Source organism: Leucopleurus acutus, assembly GCF_964270905.1.
Source record: "Leucopleurus acutus genome assembly, chromosome: 2".
Classification (NCBI taxonomy): Eukaryota; Metazoa; Chordata; class Mammalia; order Artiodactyla; family Delphinidae; genus Leucopleurus; species Leucopleurus acutus.
Genome location: NC_139143.1, coordinates 193,347,060 through 193,364,248, shown reverse-complemented (window position 1 = coordinate 193,364,248; position 17,189 = coordinate 193,347,060). Strand labels below are relative to the sequence as shown.

Sequence of the window (17,189 nt, the reverse complement as noted above, 5' to 3'; positions counted from 1 at the left end):
GTGCGATATTTCATGATCCCCTGTAACGTCTGCCTGATCCTCCTGGCCACCGCCACGCTCGGCTTCGCGGTGCTACTCTTCCTGAACAACTGTACGTCTGTGGGTGTGGCAGCCTCCTGGGCCCAGGTGACCCTGCCTGTCTGCTCGCTGAGGTCCCCTGCCTCAGCCACCAAAGATTAGGGGACAGGCAGGGTCACAGAGAGGCCACCAGCTGTGACGTGGCTCAGATGGGCCGCTGCATCTTCTGGGAACACCTGGGTCGTTCTCTGGATGCCTGGGCCCCCCGAAGGCTGTCTGTGGGCTGGGGGGGGGCAGGGGCCAGCCCACATCCTGAGCTGCAGAGACAACTTTCGTTGGGGGGGGGGGTTGGGGGCAGCTGGCTACGCTGGGAATGGGGGTTTTGGCAGGACCTGGGGCTCATCTCGGGAATAGGTGGCTGCCCACACCCCTGCCACTGGGCCTCCCTGACAGGTGTCAGACCATGATGATACAGCCAGAGGGGCAGAGGAAAGCCAGGGAAGGGATGTGTGCAGGCAGGGGTGACCCCTCCAGGCTGGACAATGGGACAGGCTATGGAAGGACTGGCTCGGGCTGGGGAGTGGGGGCGGGGGTTGCCTGACTTGGAGATTTGTTTTTTTCCAGACAAACCTGGGACCCACTTCACGCCAGTGCCCCCAATGCCTCCGGATGGTGAGTGAGGGCTCAATTGGTGACAGACTGAGCTTGGCAATCTGTGCCTGGAGGGGCGGTGGCACTCTTGGTGGTCAGGGGGTCATTCTTGGGGCGTGTACATCAGACATGTTAGCTGTGTCTGGAGCAGGAGGAGGCTGGATGAGGGAACCTGGATCCTTCCTGGGGAGTCCACAGTGGTGGACAGCAAAGGGAACCTGGGGTCCGCAGTCCCTGGGCCTGGCCCCACCTTGGCCTCAAAGTTGGGACTGACTTAGTGCTGGAGCCCACGGGTTGAGAGATGGGTCAGAAGATGTGTACAGAGGGCGTGGGGGGCCAGGGGCTCGGGGAGAGGGCCTCAGCAGGACCAGCAGCAGCTGTCTGAGGAGGGATGTGCGGGTCTGTTCCTGGACTGAGCAGGCTGGGCCTGGCCTCCTTGACCTGCTCTGTGGGCTGGGGCCCGGCCTCCCTGGGGGGCTGCTGTAATTAAGCTAATGTGAGCGGGGAAGAGAGGAAGCTGTCAGTGCCTCCGGAGGGCAGGGGAAAGGGGTGGCCTGGGGTCCTCTTGGGAGAGGGGGCTGCTCCCAGGTCTGCTTTCAGTGCCTGGGCCCCCTGCTGGGCAGGCACGGCCCAGGTCCCTGGAAGTACACAGAGGGCTGTCCATACATGGGATGGGCCATGGGAGGGCGCAGGTCTGCACTGGGCTGGGGGTTTGGGCCCAGGACTGAGCCTCTCATAGGCTGTGGACAAGAGGCCTGGAGCTGGCTGGGTTTAAACACCTTCCTCTCTCCCAGCGTCCTCAGCCTTCTCTCCTCAAGCCCCAAGGCCTGCTGTGTCTCTTTTCCTTCACACATGCATTGGCGCGCCCCACAGCCTTCCACACGGGCCCCGCACCTGCCCTCGGATCCCATCACACATTTCGGGACAGCTACCCAACATGACCATCGTCATCCCTCCCAGGCGCACACACAGCACATTCTTGGTCACAGGCAGGGCTCAGGGCACGCGCTCCATCCTCCAACCTACCCAGGTCTGGGGAGAGAGTTAAATATACCCACTCCAACCGGCGGAGGCTATAAAAAGCTACCACCGCCTCCGGCATCGCACACTGTGAGGGAGCCTTGGGCAAGGAAGGAGTGAGGCTCCTTCAGGAGGGCAAGCATGGCAGAGCCCCAGAGGTGACGCTCAAGGGCCGGGAAGCTTGCAGGTCTCTGGGCGCTCCACCTGCGCTAAGGAGGGGCAGCCTGCATGATGAGGGTGCAAGTCTTGGAGGACGAGGAACCTACTGGTCATAGAGGAGTAGGTGTCCTTGGCCCAGGGGTCAGGACCTTGGGTGGTGTCCGGCTGGACCAGGGTGACCAGAGGGAGAGAGAGGCTTGAGCCCGAGGGGCAGTGCGGTGACCAGGTCCTCGGCCATGGGGTCAGGACCCTGGGAAAGACCTTGATCAGCAGGTCCAATTGAAGCCAGATAGAGCAGCCAGCCAGACGGGGCAAGTGCCCCTGGGTTTGGCCTGGGGGTCCCCAGGGCCTTGGGCAAGTGAGGGCTGAAAGTGAGAGGAAGTGCTAAGGGGAGAGAGAAGGAGACCGCGGGAGACGGAAAGTGAGGAGAGGGGCTATGAGTAGACAAAGTGTTGAACCAGGACAAGGGATGCCCCATATGCTAGCAGCTCTTACTGCTCTAGTCATCGCAGTGGCTGACCCCCCACCCGGCCCAGAGTGGAGTGCTGGGCCTCTCCAAGCCTTTGCAGGTATTGGCCCATTTAGCCTCACAACAACCCTGGAGGGTAGGTTCTATTGTCCCCATTCACTGGAGGAGATGCTGAGGTAGGGCGAGGCTGTAACTTGCCCACCTTCACTTGGCGGGTGAATGCAGGTGGGGCAGCCTGGCTCCAGGATCTGATGAAGCATCTGCGTGGGTGCCCAGATGAGGTCGGGGGAGGACGGGGGGGGGGGGGGTGTGTGTGTCTGCAGGGAGTTCAGCCTGGGGTATCCATGCTGGCCCCGCCCTTGCCTCCAGCCCCCGTTCACTCAGCCCGTGGGGGGTGGGGGCAGGGATTCCCAGACAGACTCGCGGGAGCCTGGGGTGGGCTGTTGCTATGGTGACAGCGCCAGCTGCCTGTGCTGCTCCAGACCCCTCGGAGTTGAGGCTGCTTCCTCCTGCCCCCCTGCCTGAGCCTGCTGGGAGGTGATGGGGGTCCCCCCCGACCCCCATAACTTATTAATGATAAGTGGACCCAATTAAACATTTATTGCATCCAGACAGCCGCAGCCGGTAATGGGCCTGCCCCGCCTATGGGGGTGTCACCCTGGGTGGGAGTCCTGAGGAGTCAGCCTGCCCGCTGCCCTGACACTGTGCCCAGGAGGGCCTGTCCTGACGGCTCTGCAACTCAGTGAGCGGGTGTGCGCTGGCGACACTGCAAAGTTGAGAACTACAATGTTTAAAGAAGAAAACAGTCGGGTCCGCAGGGCCCGGTGTGCTAGGGTCCCTGAGGAGGTCATGCTGAGTGTGAGGTGGGGCAGCAGGGCCTGGGGAGGGGGTGGGGGTGGCGACATTTCCTGAGGTGGGGGCCCAGGAGGATAGGTGAGGAAGGATGAGGTGTGTGGGTACCCGCGGGGCCCTAGCAAGGGATTGCAGCTGGGAGGCCACGAGCCACAGCAGAGCACGGACCTGGGGGAGGCTGGCTGTGGGAACGTGGAAGGTGGGGGAGTGGGCAGACAAGAACCCAAGTGGGGACAGGCCTGAGGAGAGGGGAGGCCTCCAGAGAAGCAGGAAGGGGAAGAAGTGAAAAGAGAGGGGTGGGGGCCGGCAGGGCACTGGGTTCTGGGCCGAGGGTGGAGCATGTGACCTGACCTCAGATAACCCCACCCCCTGTCCTGCAGCTGTATGACCTCAGGCCGGTCCATGAAAGGCAGAGGAGCTGGTCCCTGGGGAGGTGGCAGGGGCCAGGTGTGGGCGGGGACACTGGAGCAGCTCCCAGGGAGGGGGCGGGGCGGTCCGGGGTTCTGAGGAGTAGGTCACAGTCGGAAGAGGGGCTTTGATTTTGAGGTGGGGATGCTGATTCCCTGTGATAGAGTCGGCCTGGGGGCTGTCTGTCTGTCCTCTGTGTGGGGAGTGGGTCAGGAGCAGATGCAATGCCCCTTCCACAGTTGCGGGGCTGAGGGGGGCGGGGGCAGAGAAGGCTCTGCGGGGGGACGGAGGTTGTTGAGAGGGGGAGGGCACGAGGCCCTGGCTGTGATGGGCGCACCCGGGGTTCCTGTGAGCGCCAGCACGAACATGGGTGGGCACGCATGTGCATGTGTGACCGTCCGTGCAAGATCCTGGCAGGTGTGCGGACGTTGGACTGTGTGCATGATGACCGTGGGCCTGGAGGCGGCAGGGGCCGGGCCCCTACCCACCCCGTCGCGTCTTCCGCCCCACCCGCAGCGTGCCGAGGAATGCTGTGTGGCTTCGGCGCCGTCTGCGAGCCCAGCGCGGAGGAGCCGGGCCGAGCCTCCTGCGTGTGCAAGAAGAGCGCCTGCCCCAGCGTGGTGGCGCCCGTGTGCGGCTCGGATGCCTCCACCTACAGCAACGAGTGCGAGCTGCAGCGGGCGCAGTGCAGCCAGCAGAGGCGCATCCGCCTGCTGCGCCGGGGGCCCTGCGGTGAGTGCGGGGCGGGGCCTTGGTGAGGGGGATGCAGAGGGGCGGGGACTGTGGTGACGGGGGTGGGGCCTGCAGTTGGGGGGGCGCGGGGGCGGGGCTGGAGCGGGCCTGAGTGAGGAGGGATGAGGAGGGCGGGGCCTGCGGTGAGGGGGTGCGCGGAGGGCCGGCCGCCAGCCAGTGTGACCCCACCCTGCTCCGCCCACAGGGACCAGGGACCCCTGCTCCAATGTAACCTGCAGCTTTGGCAGCACCTGTGCGCGCTCCGCAGATGGACTGACAGCCACGTGCCTGTGCCCTGCCACGTGCCTCGGGGCCCCCGAGGGCCCCGTGTGTGGCAGCGACGGCACTGACTACCCCAGCGAGTGCCAGCTCTTGCGCCAAGCCTGCGCCCACCAGGAAAACGTGTTCAAGAAGTTCGACGGCCCTTGCGGTGAGCGCTACCCCTGCGCGTGTAGCATGACCTCAGTCAGTGTGTGCACACTGCGGCAGTGCCCTGACCTCCGCCTTCCCGCCCCCAGACCCCTGCCAGGGCGCCCTCAACGACCTGAGCCTCATCTGCCGTGTGGACCCACGCACGCGGCGCCCCGAGATGCTCCCACGGCCAGAGAGCTGCCCTCCGAGGCAGGCGCCCGTGTGTGGGGATGATGGGGTTACCTACGGTAACGACTGCATCATGGGCCGAACCGGGGCCACCCGAGGCCTCCTCCTCCAGAAAGTGCGCTCTGGCCAGTGCCAGCCTCGAGGTGGGCGGCTCCTGGGGGAGGGCCCCGTCCTGGCACTCTGCATGACCCAGGGCCCCGCCTGTCCCCACCCTCCCCTGCATGCCTCATGGGTCCCCACTCATCACCTCGTGTGCCCGTGGGTCCCCTGCACATCCCAGCTTGGGGGCTGGCGTGGTACTCTGGCTCTTCTGATCTCCTTGCCCCCCCAGACCAGTGCCCAGAGGCGTGCAAGTTCAGTGCCGTGTGCCTGTCCCGCCGAGGCCGCCCCCGCTGTTCCTGCGACCGTGTCATCTGCGATGGGGCCTACAAACCCGTGTGCGCCCACGACGGGCACACATATGACAATGACTGCTGGCGCCAGCAGGCCGAGTGTCAGCAGCAGCGCAGCATCCCCGCCAAACGCCAGGGCCCGTGTGGTGAGCACCGTGGGTGGGCTCCGTGCTGCGAGCAGGCTGGGCCGGCAGTCCCCGCTGCCTGTCATCACATGCCATCTCCATCCTGAGTCATGCTTCTCCTCCCTGGGCTTGTGGGCGACAGCTGGTCACTCTGGGGAGCCTTGGCAGGGCTGTTGCCCGTCAGCGGGCTCTGGGGAGGTGGCATCTGTCAGGGACGTGCCTGCAGCACCTGGGAGGATGTGCGGCAGAGGCAGGGGTCCGTGGGCAGGCTCCCTGGGACCTGCCCGACAGCCCTCAAGTCCTCCGGGTGCCACACTCTTGGGACACACAGCCCCCTTAGAGGCAGCATCTCAGTCGGGCTTCGAGGGACCAGGAATGGGCAGAGACAGCGCGTCCTGAGTGGACTGGGGCTCTGCCCACCTCTACCTCCGTCCCCGTCGGCCGGTCTGCCCATCTTTCCGGTCTCTCTTTCTGCGTCTGTTTCCTCTCCTCTGCTCTCCCTTCCCTCTTGGGTCCACCTCTTGTGTCTTCCAGCCTGACCTGCTGGCAGGATGAGGTACCGCGCCTGCCGCCAGGAGCCCACAGCCCGAGGTCTGCCCCCCGCGCGGCAGGGGGGGGTGGCTCGCTGCTGCCTGGCCTTGCGGTCCTCAGAGCAAGTGGACAGACACCTCCTCCCCCGTGTGGCCCTGGGTGTGGCTCTGGGTTGCAGACTCCTCCCCCCACAGAGAGAGCACCCCCGCCCCCACGCATGGGTGTCCCAGGGCTGCTGGTGGTCAAGGGTCAGTGGCCTGGGTGGGCTGGTAAAGCTGGCCCTCCCACCAGCCCCTGAGACCAGTCCAGACGCTCCTGCGTCTAGAGGGCAGCCCCACCCCACACTCACGCCGGGACCTGGGGCCGTCTGAGTCTGTGTCCCTGCCCACGTGTGTCCGCGTCTGTCCCTTTCTCTGCTGTGTCCTGCGCATCCCGCCCTCCTCCTGGTCCACTCTTCCCACACCATCCCCACCCTGGGAAAGGGTCTGCTGCGTGGGGCTGGGGGCTTTGCGCGTCGCCTGGGAGAGCAGGTGGGGACCCTGCTGAGTGCCCACATTCTCCCCAGACCAGCCCCCGTCCCCGTGCCACGGGGTGCAGTGTCCATTCGGGGCGATGTGTGCTGTGAAGAATGGGGAAGCCGAGTGTGCGTGTCAGCAAGCGTGTTCAGGCATCTACGATCCTGTGTGTGGCAGCGACGGCGTCACGTACGGCAGCACGTGCGAGCTGGAGGCTACGGCCTGCGCCCTTGGGCGGGAGATCCGGGTGGCTCGCCGAGGACCCTGTGGTCAGTGGTGGGTGAGTGGGTCTAGCTGGGGGGTGGCCGCCCTCGCCACTGTGGTGATGGAGCGTCCTCCCCAGACCGCTGTGGGCAGTGCCGCTTTGGAGCCCTGTGTGAGGCTGAGACCGGGCGCTGCGTGTGCCCCTCCGAGTGCGTGGCCTCGGCCCAGCCCGTGTGCGGCTCTGACGGGCGCACGTATGCCAGCGAGTGTGAGCTGCACGTGCACGCCTGCACACGCCAGATCAGCCTGCACGTGGCCTCGGCTGGACCCTGCCGTAAGTGGGGCTGGGTGCGCCTGGCGGGCTGTGGTCCCGTGGCCTTGGCTGGACCCTGCCGTGAGTGGGGCTGGGGGCGCCCGGCGGGCTGTGGTCCCGTGCCTCCTCCACCCAGTATCAGCTGACCCCCGCCCGGCCCCGCCTTCTGCAGAGACCTGCGGAGACACAGTGTGCGCCTTTGGAGCCGTGTGCTCGGCAGGGCGGTGCGTGTGTCCCCGGTGCGAGCGCCCTCCGCCCGGCCCCGTGTGTGGCAGCGACGGCGTGACCTACCGCAGTTCTTGCGAGCTCCGCGAGGCGGCCTGCCAGCAGCAGATGCAGATAGAGGAGGCCCGGGCGGGGCCGTGTGAGCAGGGTAGGCTCGGGGGCAGCTGGTGTGGGCTGCTGGGCGCCAGCCTCGGCCGGGACCCCGAGATGACCTGGCCTCCTCCCCACAGCCGAGTGCGGCTCGGGAGGCTCGGGCTCTGGAGAGCACGGTGAGTGTGGGCAGGAGCTGTGCCGGCAGCGAGGCGGCATCTGGGATGAGGACTCAGAGGACGGGCCGTGCGTCTGCGACTTCAGCTGCCAGAGCGTCCTGAGGAGCCCGGTGAGGCCCCCCCCTCCCCTGACTCCCACTGGGCAGTGAGGCAGGAGCCGTGACCGCCCACACCTGCCCTGACACCCTTCCTGCAGGTGTGCGGCTCGGACGGGGTCACCTACCGCACCGAGTGTGAGCTGAAGAAGGCCAGGTGTGAATCGCGGCCAGAGCTGTACGTCGTGGCCCAGGGAGCCTGCAGTGGTAAGTGGGCGTGCGGGCGTGTCCGGCTGTGTGTGGGCACACATGTGCCTGTTCAAAGGTACGTGTGCCCACGGGTGTGAGGCTTGTGGGGGTCCATGTCTTGTTCGAAGTTGTTGCGTGTATGCTGTGGTGGGCGTGTGTGAACACGTGTATCGTGTTTGCAGTGTGTGCTGTTAGTGTATATCCGCATTTGTGCAGCTGTGGTGCGTGGACGTGTGTGCCTGCCAGTCAGCAAGTGTGCACTGAGCACCTACTGTGTGCAAGGGGGCATCAGTGAACCAGCGAGGCCCACCCTCCGGGCACTTGTTCTTCTGGGAGGAGACTGATGGTGACCGGCAATCGTTGTATCTTTGTGCACGCACAAGTGTTCCTGTGTGTGTCTGTGCGCGGGGGAATGTGGTGTACATGTGTGCCTGCCACCTTGCAGAGGCCTGCTAATCCGAGCGTGTGGCTCTGGTTGTATGTGTGTGCACGGGGCTTCACGTCCACGATCTGTGGGCGTTTCACATGTTGCTGGTACTCGGTGTGCAGACACGTCATTGTTCTCATGTGCGGTATGGGGTTCCCGCCTGTGACCCGAGCTGCAGACCCATGGGCCCTGGTGGGAGCCGGCATCTGGAGGGCTGAGTGGTGAGGGCGGGGGCGGTTGAGGCAGAGGGGCCGTGCCCAGGTGGAGCGTCTGGCCCTGCCTGGCATCTCAACCCCTGCCCCTCCCTGCAGCCCCCACCTTGGCCCCGCTGCTGCCTGCGGTTCCCCTGCACTGCGCTCAGAGCCCCTACGGCTGCTGCCTGGACAACATCACTGCTGCCCGGGGCGTGGGCCTGGCCGGCTGCCCTAGTGAGTACCCGAGCCTGGCCCTGACCCGCAGCCAGGCAGAGCCACGCAGCTGCGGTGACCCTGCCTTGCCCTGGCCTTGCAGGCTCGTGCCAGTGCAACCCCCACGGTTCCTACGGTGGCACCTGTGAACCGGCCACAGGCCAGTGCTCCTGCCGCCCGGGCGTGGGGGGCCTCAAGTGTGACCGCTGCGAGCCCGGCTTCTGGAACTTCCGTGGCATTGTCACCGATGGCCGGAGTGGCTGTACCCGTGAGTGACGGGGCCCACGATCGGTCCCCAGCTGAGCACTGCTGCCTGCCCACCCTGTCCCTGCTTTCCTCATCCCCCCTGGCAGGGGGGATGGGCCAGGCCCTGGAGCCCACGGGGAAGCCGGACACAGGTCTCAGCCTCTTCTCCTGCCTCCCAGCCTGCAGCTGTGACCCCCAGGGGGCCGTGCGGGACGACTGTGAACAGATGACCGGGCTGTGTTCCTGTAAGCCCGGGGTGGCCGGACCCAGGTGCGGGCAGTGTCCAGACGGCCGTGCCCTGGGCCCTGCTGGCTGTGAGACAGGTGAGGGCCAGACCTGGCACTGCCCCTGGCCCCCTGTGCTGGGGATGAGGCCGTCATAGGGACGGGGTTTCCTGAGCCAGTGGGCTCTCCCGTGTCTGTGCCCCAGACTCCCCGGCACCCAAGACCTGTGCTGAGATGCCTTGTGAGTTCGGGGCGTCCTGCGTGGAGGAGGCTGGCTCCGCCCACTGCGTATGCCCAACACCCGCCTGTCCAGGGGCCAATGCTACCAAGGTGAGGGATGGGTAGTGTGGAGGGTGGAGGGGTGCGGAGGGGCCTCCCCCCAGCATCCGTGTCCTGTGCCCCAGGTCTGTGGGTCAGATGGAGTCACCTACGGCGACGAGTGCCAGCTGAGGACCATCGCCTGCCGCCAGGGCTTGGACATCTCTATCCAGAGCCTCGGCCCTTGCCAGGGTAAGGCCTCACCCACTGCCCCAGACTGACCAGGAAGGCCTGACCCTGCTCTGACCACCGGCCCCGCCACCTGGAATCTCCTCTCCTTACAGAAGACATCACTTCCGGCCCCCGTCCGACATCTGCCTCTGTGGCCCCCTCAGGGCTTGACCTGAGCAAGGTGCTGCTGCCTCCACCCGGCGCCCTCCCCCCGGCTCCCAGCAGCACCGCTCGACCCGCATCGCAACCTTGGACCACTGCCAGCGTCCCCAGGACCGCTGCAAGGCCTGTGCTGACCATGCCTCCCACGGCCCCCTCCCCGGCAGCCAGCCTCGCCACATCTGCCTTTGGCGAATCTGGCAGCGCCGATGGGAGCGGCGACGAGGAGCTGAGTGGTGACTTGGAGGCCAGTGCGGCTGGCTCAGGAGGTGAGCACAGGCTCCGGGACGTGGGGGCAGGGCCCAGGAGGGCTGACATCTGGGGCTGGGCTCAGACGGCACCTCCCCAGGACTCGAGCCCCCTGAGAGAGACAGCGCTGGGACCCCCGGGCCACCCATGGAGAGGGCGTCCTGCTACAACTCGCCTATGGGCTGCTGCTCAGATGGCAAGACACCCTCACTGGACGCAGAGGGCTCCAACTGTCCTGGTGAGTGGGTGGCTGGGGGCCTGGGTGGAGCGTGTGGAATGGCCTGGACACATCCAGAGATGCTGTCTCTCCTCCCGGCCGCAGGCCTGTCCAGCAGGTGGGCACCCAGGCTTTGTGATCTTCTGATTTTAGCACACATGTGCAAGTGGTCTTGGGGATTCAGTACATACACACGTAACGTGTGTTCTCGGCCCCCGCACACGCGTGGGTGCCCAGGACTCCGTGGCTAACCTGTTTTTCCTGTGCAAGCCGGCCTGGGGCACTGCTCCGAGGAGTCTGTCTGGTAACCGATGCCAGCCCTGCCCCGGGGCCCGCACTAACCTCATGACCATCTGACTAACCGCCACCCGCCCTGCACCCCGCGTGGCTCACTGCTGGGGCCTGTGCCCACGGCTGGCCCAGAGGCCAGGCAGGTGCCGGGCAGGACCTCACTGCTCCCTCCCCCGCAGCCACCAAGGTGTTCCAGGGTGTGCTGGAGCTCGAGGGGGTCGAGGGGCAGGAGCTGTTCTACACGCCGGAGATGGCCGACCCCAAGTCCGAGCTGTTTGGGGAGACGGCCAGGAGCATCGAGAGCGCGGTAAGTGTGGGGCCGTGGCCAGGGTGGCAGCCCTACCCAGCCACTGGCCTTTTTCCCAGGACAGACCCAGAGAAGCGCTGTGGGGGCGGGAGGAGGGCCCAACAGTCCAGCCTGGGCAGCTTCCCGGAGCCCTAACTCACTCTCCACCCGCAGCTGGATGATCTCTTCCGGAACTCGGACCTTAAGAAGGACTTTCGAAGTGTCCGCCTGCGGGACTTGGGGCCCGGCGACTCCGTCCGAGCCATCGTGGATGTGCACTTCGACCCCAGTGAGCCCCCACCCCAGGCCCTCCGGGAAGTGGGGGGCTGCCCTGGCCTCCACCATGCTCAGGGTCCCTCCTCCACCAGCCACAGCCTTCAGGGCACCCGATGTGTGCCAGGCCCTGGTCCGGCAGATCCAGGCATCCAGGCGCCGGTCACTGGGCGTGAGGCGGCCTCTGCAGGAACACGTGCGGTTCATGGACTTCGGTGAGAGCCTGGTCCGGCCGCCAGCCACAGCTTGTCCCCACCCTCCGTCCCCCACGCCGCGCACTGCGCTTGGGATCCCTGCTCCTTGCGGATCCTGACAGCTTCCCCTACCCCCAGACTGGTTTCCTGCGTTCTTCACGGGAGCCACCCCTGCTGCAGCCACGGCCAGAGCCACCACTGTGGCCCGCCTGCCACCTTCAGCTGTGACCCCTCGGGCCCTCTATCCCAGTCACACAAGCCGGCCCGTCAGCAGGATCACAGTGCCCTTCACCGCGCGCCAACCCCCCACCCCTGCCCCTAGCCGTATGCCTGCACACCGGCCCTCGCCCCCAGGCATCCTGCAGCCCCCAAGGCCCTGTGACTCCCAGCCCTGCCTCCACGGGGGGACCTGCCAGGACCAGGGCTCAGGTGGAGACTTCACCTGCCGCTGCACAGCGGGCAGGGGGGGCGCTGTCTGCGAGCAGGGTAAGGTCATCCACGCGGGGGAGGGGCAGGGAGGCAGAGGGGGCCAGGTTGGGGAGGTCCGGGCCGCCGGGAGTGGGGGGCCGGGCAGGGGGGCCAGGCTGGGGTGAGCGGCCGGTTGGACTCCCTGGCCCAGCGCTGGGGACAGGGTTGGGGGTTTCGGGCCGGCAGTCAGAGCCCGGGCAGCCGGGTCCTCTGTGCCCTCCACTGCCCCTCCGTCTCCTGCAGCACCACGCCCCTCCGTGCCGGCCTTCGGGGGCCACTCCTTCCTGGCCTTCCCCACCCTCCGTGCCTACCACACCCTGCGTCTGGCGCTTGAATTCCGGGCGCTGGAGCCCCAGGGTCTGCTGCTGTATAACGGCAATGCCCGGGGCAAGGACTTCCTGGCACTGGCGCTGCTGGGGGGCCGCGTGCAGCTCAGGTGGGTGGCGGGCGGTTGGGGGGGTCAGGGATGAGGGTGGGGGATGGAGGGCAGGGCCAGCCCGTGGTCCTGGCTCCGTTTGGCTGTCCCAAGCGCCTGTTCCCGCCCCCCAGGTTCGACACAGGTTCGGGGCCCGCGGTGCTGACCAGCTCAGTGCCCGTGCAGCCCGGCCGGTGGCATCACCTGGAGCTGTCTCGGCACTGGCGCCAGGGCACTCTCTCGGTGGACGGTGAGACCCCTGTCCTGGGCCAGAGCCCCAGTGGCACTGACGGTCTCAACCTGGACATGGACCTTTTTGTGGGTGGCGTCCCGGAGGACCAGGCTTCCGTGTGAGCATGGAGGAGGGTGGTGTGGCCCCGACCGCAGACCCCCGACCTTGGCCCTGATCCCTGACTCTTGGGGTGGCATCCAGGAGGTCCAAGCTCCCTGTGGATAGCAAAGGGGTTGGAAGTGTGGGTGTGGACCACGGCTGTGACGCTGGCCTCAGCCCCAGCCCTTGACTGTGATCCTGATTCTGTCCTGATGCTGAGGACCAAGCTGCCGTGTCATCACCAGGGAGGGGCTGGGCTGGCCCTGACCCTCAGTCCCGACCCTTGACTCAGCCCAACCCGCCTCCTGATTCTGTGGGTTGACTGTCCATCTTGTGAGGACCAAAAGAGGGGTCGGGGACAGGTAGCAGCCCTGACTCACGACCCCGGCTGACTGAGGGACGCCAGTGGCACAGCTGGTTGTGAGAGAGGACAGACAGCTCTGGTCTCTGGCCTGTGGCCCCTGACCCTCTCATCTCGGTGGCAGGGTGCTCGAGCGGACCTCTGTCGGTGTCGGGCTTAGGGGCTGCATCCGCTTGCTGGACGTCAACAACCAGCAGCTGGAGCTGAGTGACTGGCAGGGGTCTGCGACCCGAAGCTCTGGAGTGGGCGAGTGCGGGGACCACCCCTGTGTGCCTAACCCCTGCCTCGGCGGGGCCCCGTGCCAGGCCCTGGAGGCCGGCATGTTCCACTGTCGGTGCCTACCCGGCCGTTTTGGTGAGGGCGGGCCCTGGGCCGGGTGCTGGGGGGACTTGTCTGTCTGTGCTTGGGACTCAGGCCTCCCGGGACCCCAACCTGCCTCCCTCCAGGCCCGACCTGTGCTGACGAGAAGGACCCTTGTCAGCCGAACCCCTGCCATGGGGCAGCCCCCTGCCGCGTGCTGCCCCAGGGCGAGGCCAAGTGCGAGTGCCCTCGGGGCCGGGAGGGCAGCCTCTGCCAGACAGGTGGGGACAGCGGTGCTCAGGGCAGGGAGGGCGGTGGGGGCTCTGGGGCTCTGGGGTCAGGGCCCGGCACCCTGTGTGATCGTCTCCTGTCCTCGCAGTCTCAGAGCGCGAGAATAGCCAGCCTTTCCTGGCCGACTTCAGCAGCTTCTCCTACCTGGAGCTGAAAGGCCTGCACACCTTTGAGCGGGACCTGGGGTCAGTTGGGCAGAGGGGTCGATGAGGGGAAGCGGCCCCCAACCCCATCCAGCCATGGGGTGAGGGGACATCGAGACACCCCTGCCTGCCCTCATGTGACCCCAGGGAGAAGATGGCGCTGGAGGTGGTGTTCCTGGCCCGGGGTCCCAGCGGCCTGCTCCTCTACAACGGACAGAAGACAGACGGCAAGGGCGACTTCGTGTCGCTGGCACTTCACGACCGTGTCCTGGAGTTCCGCTACGACTTGGGCAAGGGGGCAGCGGTCATCAGGTGGGCCGCGCGGGGTGCAGGGGGCTGGCCTCAGGCCCCTGCCGGGCAGGCCGGCAGAGCCCCAGTGCGCTCACGGCGCCCCACCCCCCCTCCAGGGGCAAGGAGCCAGTGGCCCTGGGCGCCTGGACCAGGGTCTCTCTGGAGCGAAACGGACGCAAAGGAGCCATGCGGGTCAACGATGGGCCCCGTGTGCTGGGGGAGTCCCCGGTGAGCTGAGCGAGTGTCTCCAGGGCTGCCCCCCCGCTCGCCGCCGCCCTCCCCCTCCCGGGAGGCGCGCGGCCCCGCCCCATAGCCCGAGCTCACTGGACTGTTTTCTCTCCTCTGCCCTGGGCCTCTGTCTGTGTCTCCTCTCTGCTCTCACTGCTCCCTGGCCCTCGCTCTGCAACCCCACCCCGCTCGCTCTCCGCTCTCCGCTCTCCGCTCTCCGCTCTTCGGATGCCAGAAATCCCGCAAGGTACCGTCTCCTCTCATCCTGCCTCCTTCCTCTTCTGCCGCCTCCGCCCCTAGCGTAGCTCCGCCCCCACTAAGCCCGTGTGGCCGTGTCTGTGATGAACGCTGCTTCCAGCAGGCTGGAGGGCGCGGGGTGGGTCATCACCGCGGGCGGGCCCTGGTCTGGGGCTCGAGCTGTTCCTGCCCGGTGGGTGGGCTCCACACCCCTCAGCCCGCTGCACCTCCCCCCAGGTGCCGCACACCGTCCTCAACCTGAAGGAGCCGCTCTACGTTGGGGGGGCCCCTGACTTCAGCAAGCTGGCCCGGGCAGCCGCCGTGTCCTCTGGCCTGGATGGTGCTATCCAGCTGGTGCGTGGGGCGGGGGCGGCGCCCTGGCACAGTCTCGAGGAAGGGCCCACCCCAGAGGGGCTTCTGTCCTCCTGGGATGGGGGCCGCCCGGGCAGGCTGGACAGAGGCTCTCGCTCCCGTCCCCAGGTCTCCCTGAACGGCCGCCAGCTGCTGACCCGGGAGCACGTGGTGCGGGCGGTGGGTGTCTCGTCCTTTGCAGACCACCCTTGTACCCAGGCCGGGGGTCACCCTTGCCTCAACGGGGCCTCCTGTCTCCCTCGGGAGGCCTCCTACGAGTGCCTGTGTCCTGGGGGCTTCTCAGGGCTGCACTGCGAGAAGGGTGAGCGCTTCTGGCACAGGGCCAAGGCTGGACGGGGCGGGGGGAGCCTGCCTGAGACCGCACTCACCCCGCTGTCTCTCAGGCCTGATTGAGAAGTCGGCCGGGGACTTGGACACACTGGCCTTTGACGGACGGACCTACATCGAGTACCTCAACGCCGTGGCGGAGAGGTAGTGTGCCCTCCGGAGCCAGGCGCCCCTCCGCCCTCCGCTCTCTGGTCCTGTCTGCGCAGCTGCACAGGGCTAGCTGCGGGACCCTCCACTCCAGCCCCCGGCTCTGTGCCCACCTCCGCCCCTCCTTCACCCTCCTTCCTTCTCACTGTCTCTGTCTCTTTGATTCCAAGCGAACTGACCAATGAGATCCCAGCGTAAGTAGCTCCGCCTCCACCCTCACTGTTACCATCCTCTGCTCCCCACCCACCGGGCAGCACATCCCAAGGGTGGCCGAGGGCAGAACTTTCCATCCCCAGTGGAGGAGGACGGGGCTTCGGGGGAGCTGTTGGTGCTGCCGGGGCTCCGTTTCCCCGCTTGAAAGTGGGGAGCCGCCCCTTCCCGGATGCGTGGAATGCCCTCTGCAACTACTCCCCTTGCCGCGTGGCACCGGCGCAGCGTGCGCGCGTGCGCACACTTGCAAACGTGCACATTCGTGCCCACGTGTCTGTGTGCATACACGAGCACGTGTGTCTCAGTGTGCACACGAGTCCATGTGCTCCCATGTGTGCGCACACCCACGTGTATGGGGGGCCATCCGGGGGTCTCTCCCGACCAGGGGCCCTCGGTCTTCGTTCCGTGTCGCCCGCGCCCCAGCTGTCTCCTCTGCACCTGGCCTGGGCCGTGCCTGCCAGCTCTGCGTCTGCCCATGTGTGTTGCCTGTGTCATGGCCAGGGCTCCGTGGTGGGCGGAGCCGACACCCCAGGGTCCTGTGTGTCTTCCGTGGATGCTTTGCTCCGCCTGCCTTCCACTGGCGGAGACGGGGTGTGGGGAGGGGCTGCTGCTGGGTCCCGCCCCACCCCACACTACAGCCTGTCTGTGCCCCTGCTCACCCGCCTCCCTCTCTTCCTGCATCCAAGCCCTGAAACTCCGGATTCCAGGGCCCTTCCCAGGTGAGCAGCGGCCCCTGGCCCCTGCCGTCTGCCTGTTGCCTTCCCATCTCTCTGAGCATCTCTCTGCCGAGCTGTCCCTGTGTCTGTCCACCGCACTCCTCTGATTGCCCGTCTGGCCCTACCTCCCACATCCATCTCTCGGCCCATCTGTCCCACTGGTGGTGTCCACCAGCTGCCCATCCAGCTGCCCCGGTGGCACCACTAGCCCTCAGGGCCTCTGTAGTCATGCCCCTCACCTTCCTACCACCCCTACCCCGTCCCCACCACCCTCCCAAGAGGTCCTGACCAGCCCTCTGCCCACCAGCGAGAAGGCGCTACAGAGCAACTACTTTGAGCTGAGCCTGCGCACCGAGGCCACGCAGGGGTTGGTGCTGTGGAGTGGCAAAGCCACAGAGCGGGCCGACTACATCGCACTGGCCATCGTGGACGGGCGCCTGCAACTGGCTTACGACCTGGGCTCCCAGCCCATGGTGCTGCGCTCCACCGTACCAGTCAGCACCAACCGCTGGTTGCGGGTCAGGGCACACAGGTCAGCAGGGAGCCTGGGGCCACCGAGAATAGCAGCGGGTGCTGCCTGGACTTGCCCGGCCAGGGCATGCCTGGCCACTCGTGGCTAGGGTAGGAGTTTGTTAGGGGGAGGAGGGCGAGGAGGGCTGGTGGCCCGACCTGAGGTCACTGCTAGCGCGGGAGGAGGGATGAGAGGGTACAGGAGAAGCAGTGATGGCCAGGGAACCCCTGATCTGAAAGGGGTTTCCCCGCTCTACCCAGACGCCGGCTGGGGACATGTCCCTCTGGTCTGAGCCTTGGCCGTCCCCTCCAGCAAAGCTTGACCCACAGGAGGTCCCCCTGCCCTTGGCCATCTCGTGCTCTCCTGGGGTCAGTGCCACTCCATCCTGGCCCCCAGGGGTGACACTTGGTGACGGTCCCCAGGGTGTGGTGTTGGGGCGAAAGGGATGGAGGGACCAGGACCTGGAGCCACCTGATGGCCTCACCCCACCCACCACGCCCCCAGGGAACAGAGGGAAGGCTCCCTTCAGGTGGGCAATGAGGCCCCTGTGACTGGTTCCTCCCCACTGGGTGCCACGCAGCTGGACACAGATGGAGCCCTGTGGTTGGGTGA

The 17,189-nt window shown here is 66.7% G+C and overlaps 1 protein-coding gene across 1 annotated transcript in view; it reads left to right on the top strand.

Moving 5' to 3' along the window:
• The window catches only part of AGRN (agrin), a 32,495-nt gene that overhangs the window by 13,552 nt on the left and 1,754 nt on the right, over window positions 1–17,189 (top strand). Inside the window, exons 3-35 of the mRNA XM_082833624.1 lie at window positions 643–690; window positions 4,094–4,309; window positions 4,515–4,739; window positions 4,828–5,052; window positions 5,241–5,447; window positions 6,523–6,741; window positions 6,816–7,010; window positions 7,162–7,362; window positions 7,445–7,593; window positions 7,680–7,785; window positions 8,506–8,622; window positions 8,705–8,869; window positions 9,027–9,170; window positions 9,277–9,401; window positions 9,476–9,581; window positions 9,674–9,988; window positions 10,069–10,206; window positions 10,656–10,783; window positions 10,937–11,051; window positions 11,131–11,250; window positions 11,368–11,715; window positions 11,941–12,133; window positions 12,247–12,462; window positions 12,929–13,158; window positions 13,251–13,385; window positions 13,484–13,580; window positions 13,686–13,850; window positions 13,946–14,057; window positions 14,532–14,648; window positions 14,775–14,967; window positions 15,050–15,137; window positions 16,374–16,598; window positions 17,082–17,185. Of these exons, the coding sequence (XP_082689750.1) occupies window positions 643–690; window positions 4,094–4,309; window positions 4,515–4,739; window positions 4,828–5,052; window positions 5,241–5,447; window positions 6,523–6,741; window positions 6,816–7,010; window positions 7,162–7,362; window positions 7,445–7,593; window positions 7,680–7,785; window positions 8,506–8,622; window positions 8,705–8,869; window positions 9,027–9,170; window positions 9,277–9,401; window positions 9,476–9,581; window positions 9,674–9,988; window positions 10,069–10,206; window positions 10,656–10,783; window positions 10,937–11,051; window positions 11,131–11,250; window positions 11,368–11,715; window positions 11,941–12,133; window positions 12,247–12,462; window positions 12,929–13,158; window positions 13,251–13,385; window positions 13,484–13,580; window positions 13,686–13,850; window positions 13,946–14,057; window positions 14,532–14,648; window positions 14,775–14,967; window positions 15,050–15,137; window positions 16,374–16,598; window positions 17,082–17,185 (5,487 nt within the window). The remainder of the gene's footprint in view (window positions 1–642; window positions 691–4,093; window positions 4,310–4,514; window positions 4,740–4,827; window positions 5,053–5,240; window positions 5,448–6,522; window positions 6,742–6,815; window positions 7,011–7,161; window positions 7,363–7,444; window positions 7,594–7,679; window positions 7,786–8,505; window positions 8,623–8,704; window positions 8,870–9,026; window positions 9,171–9,276; window positions 9,402–9,475; window positions 9,582–9,673; window positions 9,989–10,068; window positions 10,207–10,655; window positions 10,784–10,936; window positions 11,052–11,130; window positions 11,251–11,367; window positions 11,716–11,940; window positions 12,134–12,246; window positions 12,463–12,928; window positions 13,159–13,250; window positions 13,386–13,483; window positions 13,581–13,685; window positions 13,851–13,945; window positions 14,058–14,531; window positions 14,649–14,774; window positions 14,968–15,049; window positions 15,138–16,373; window positions 16,599–17,081; window positions 17,186–17,189) is intronic.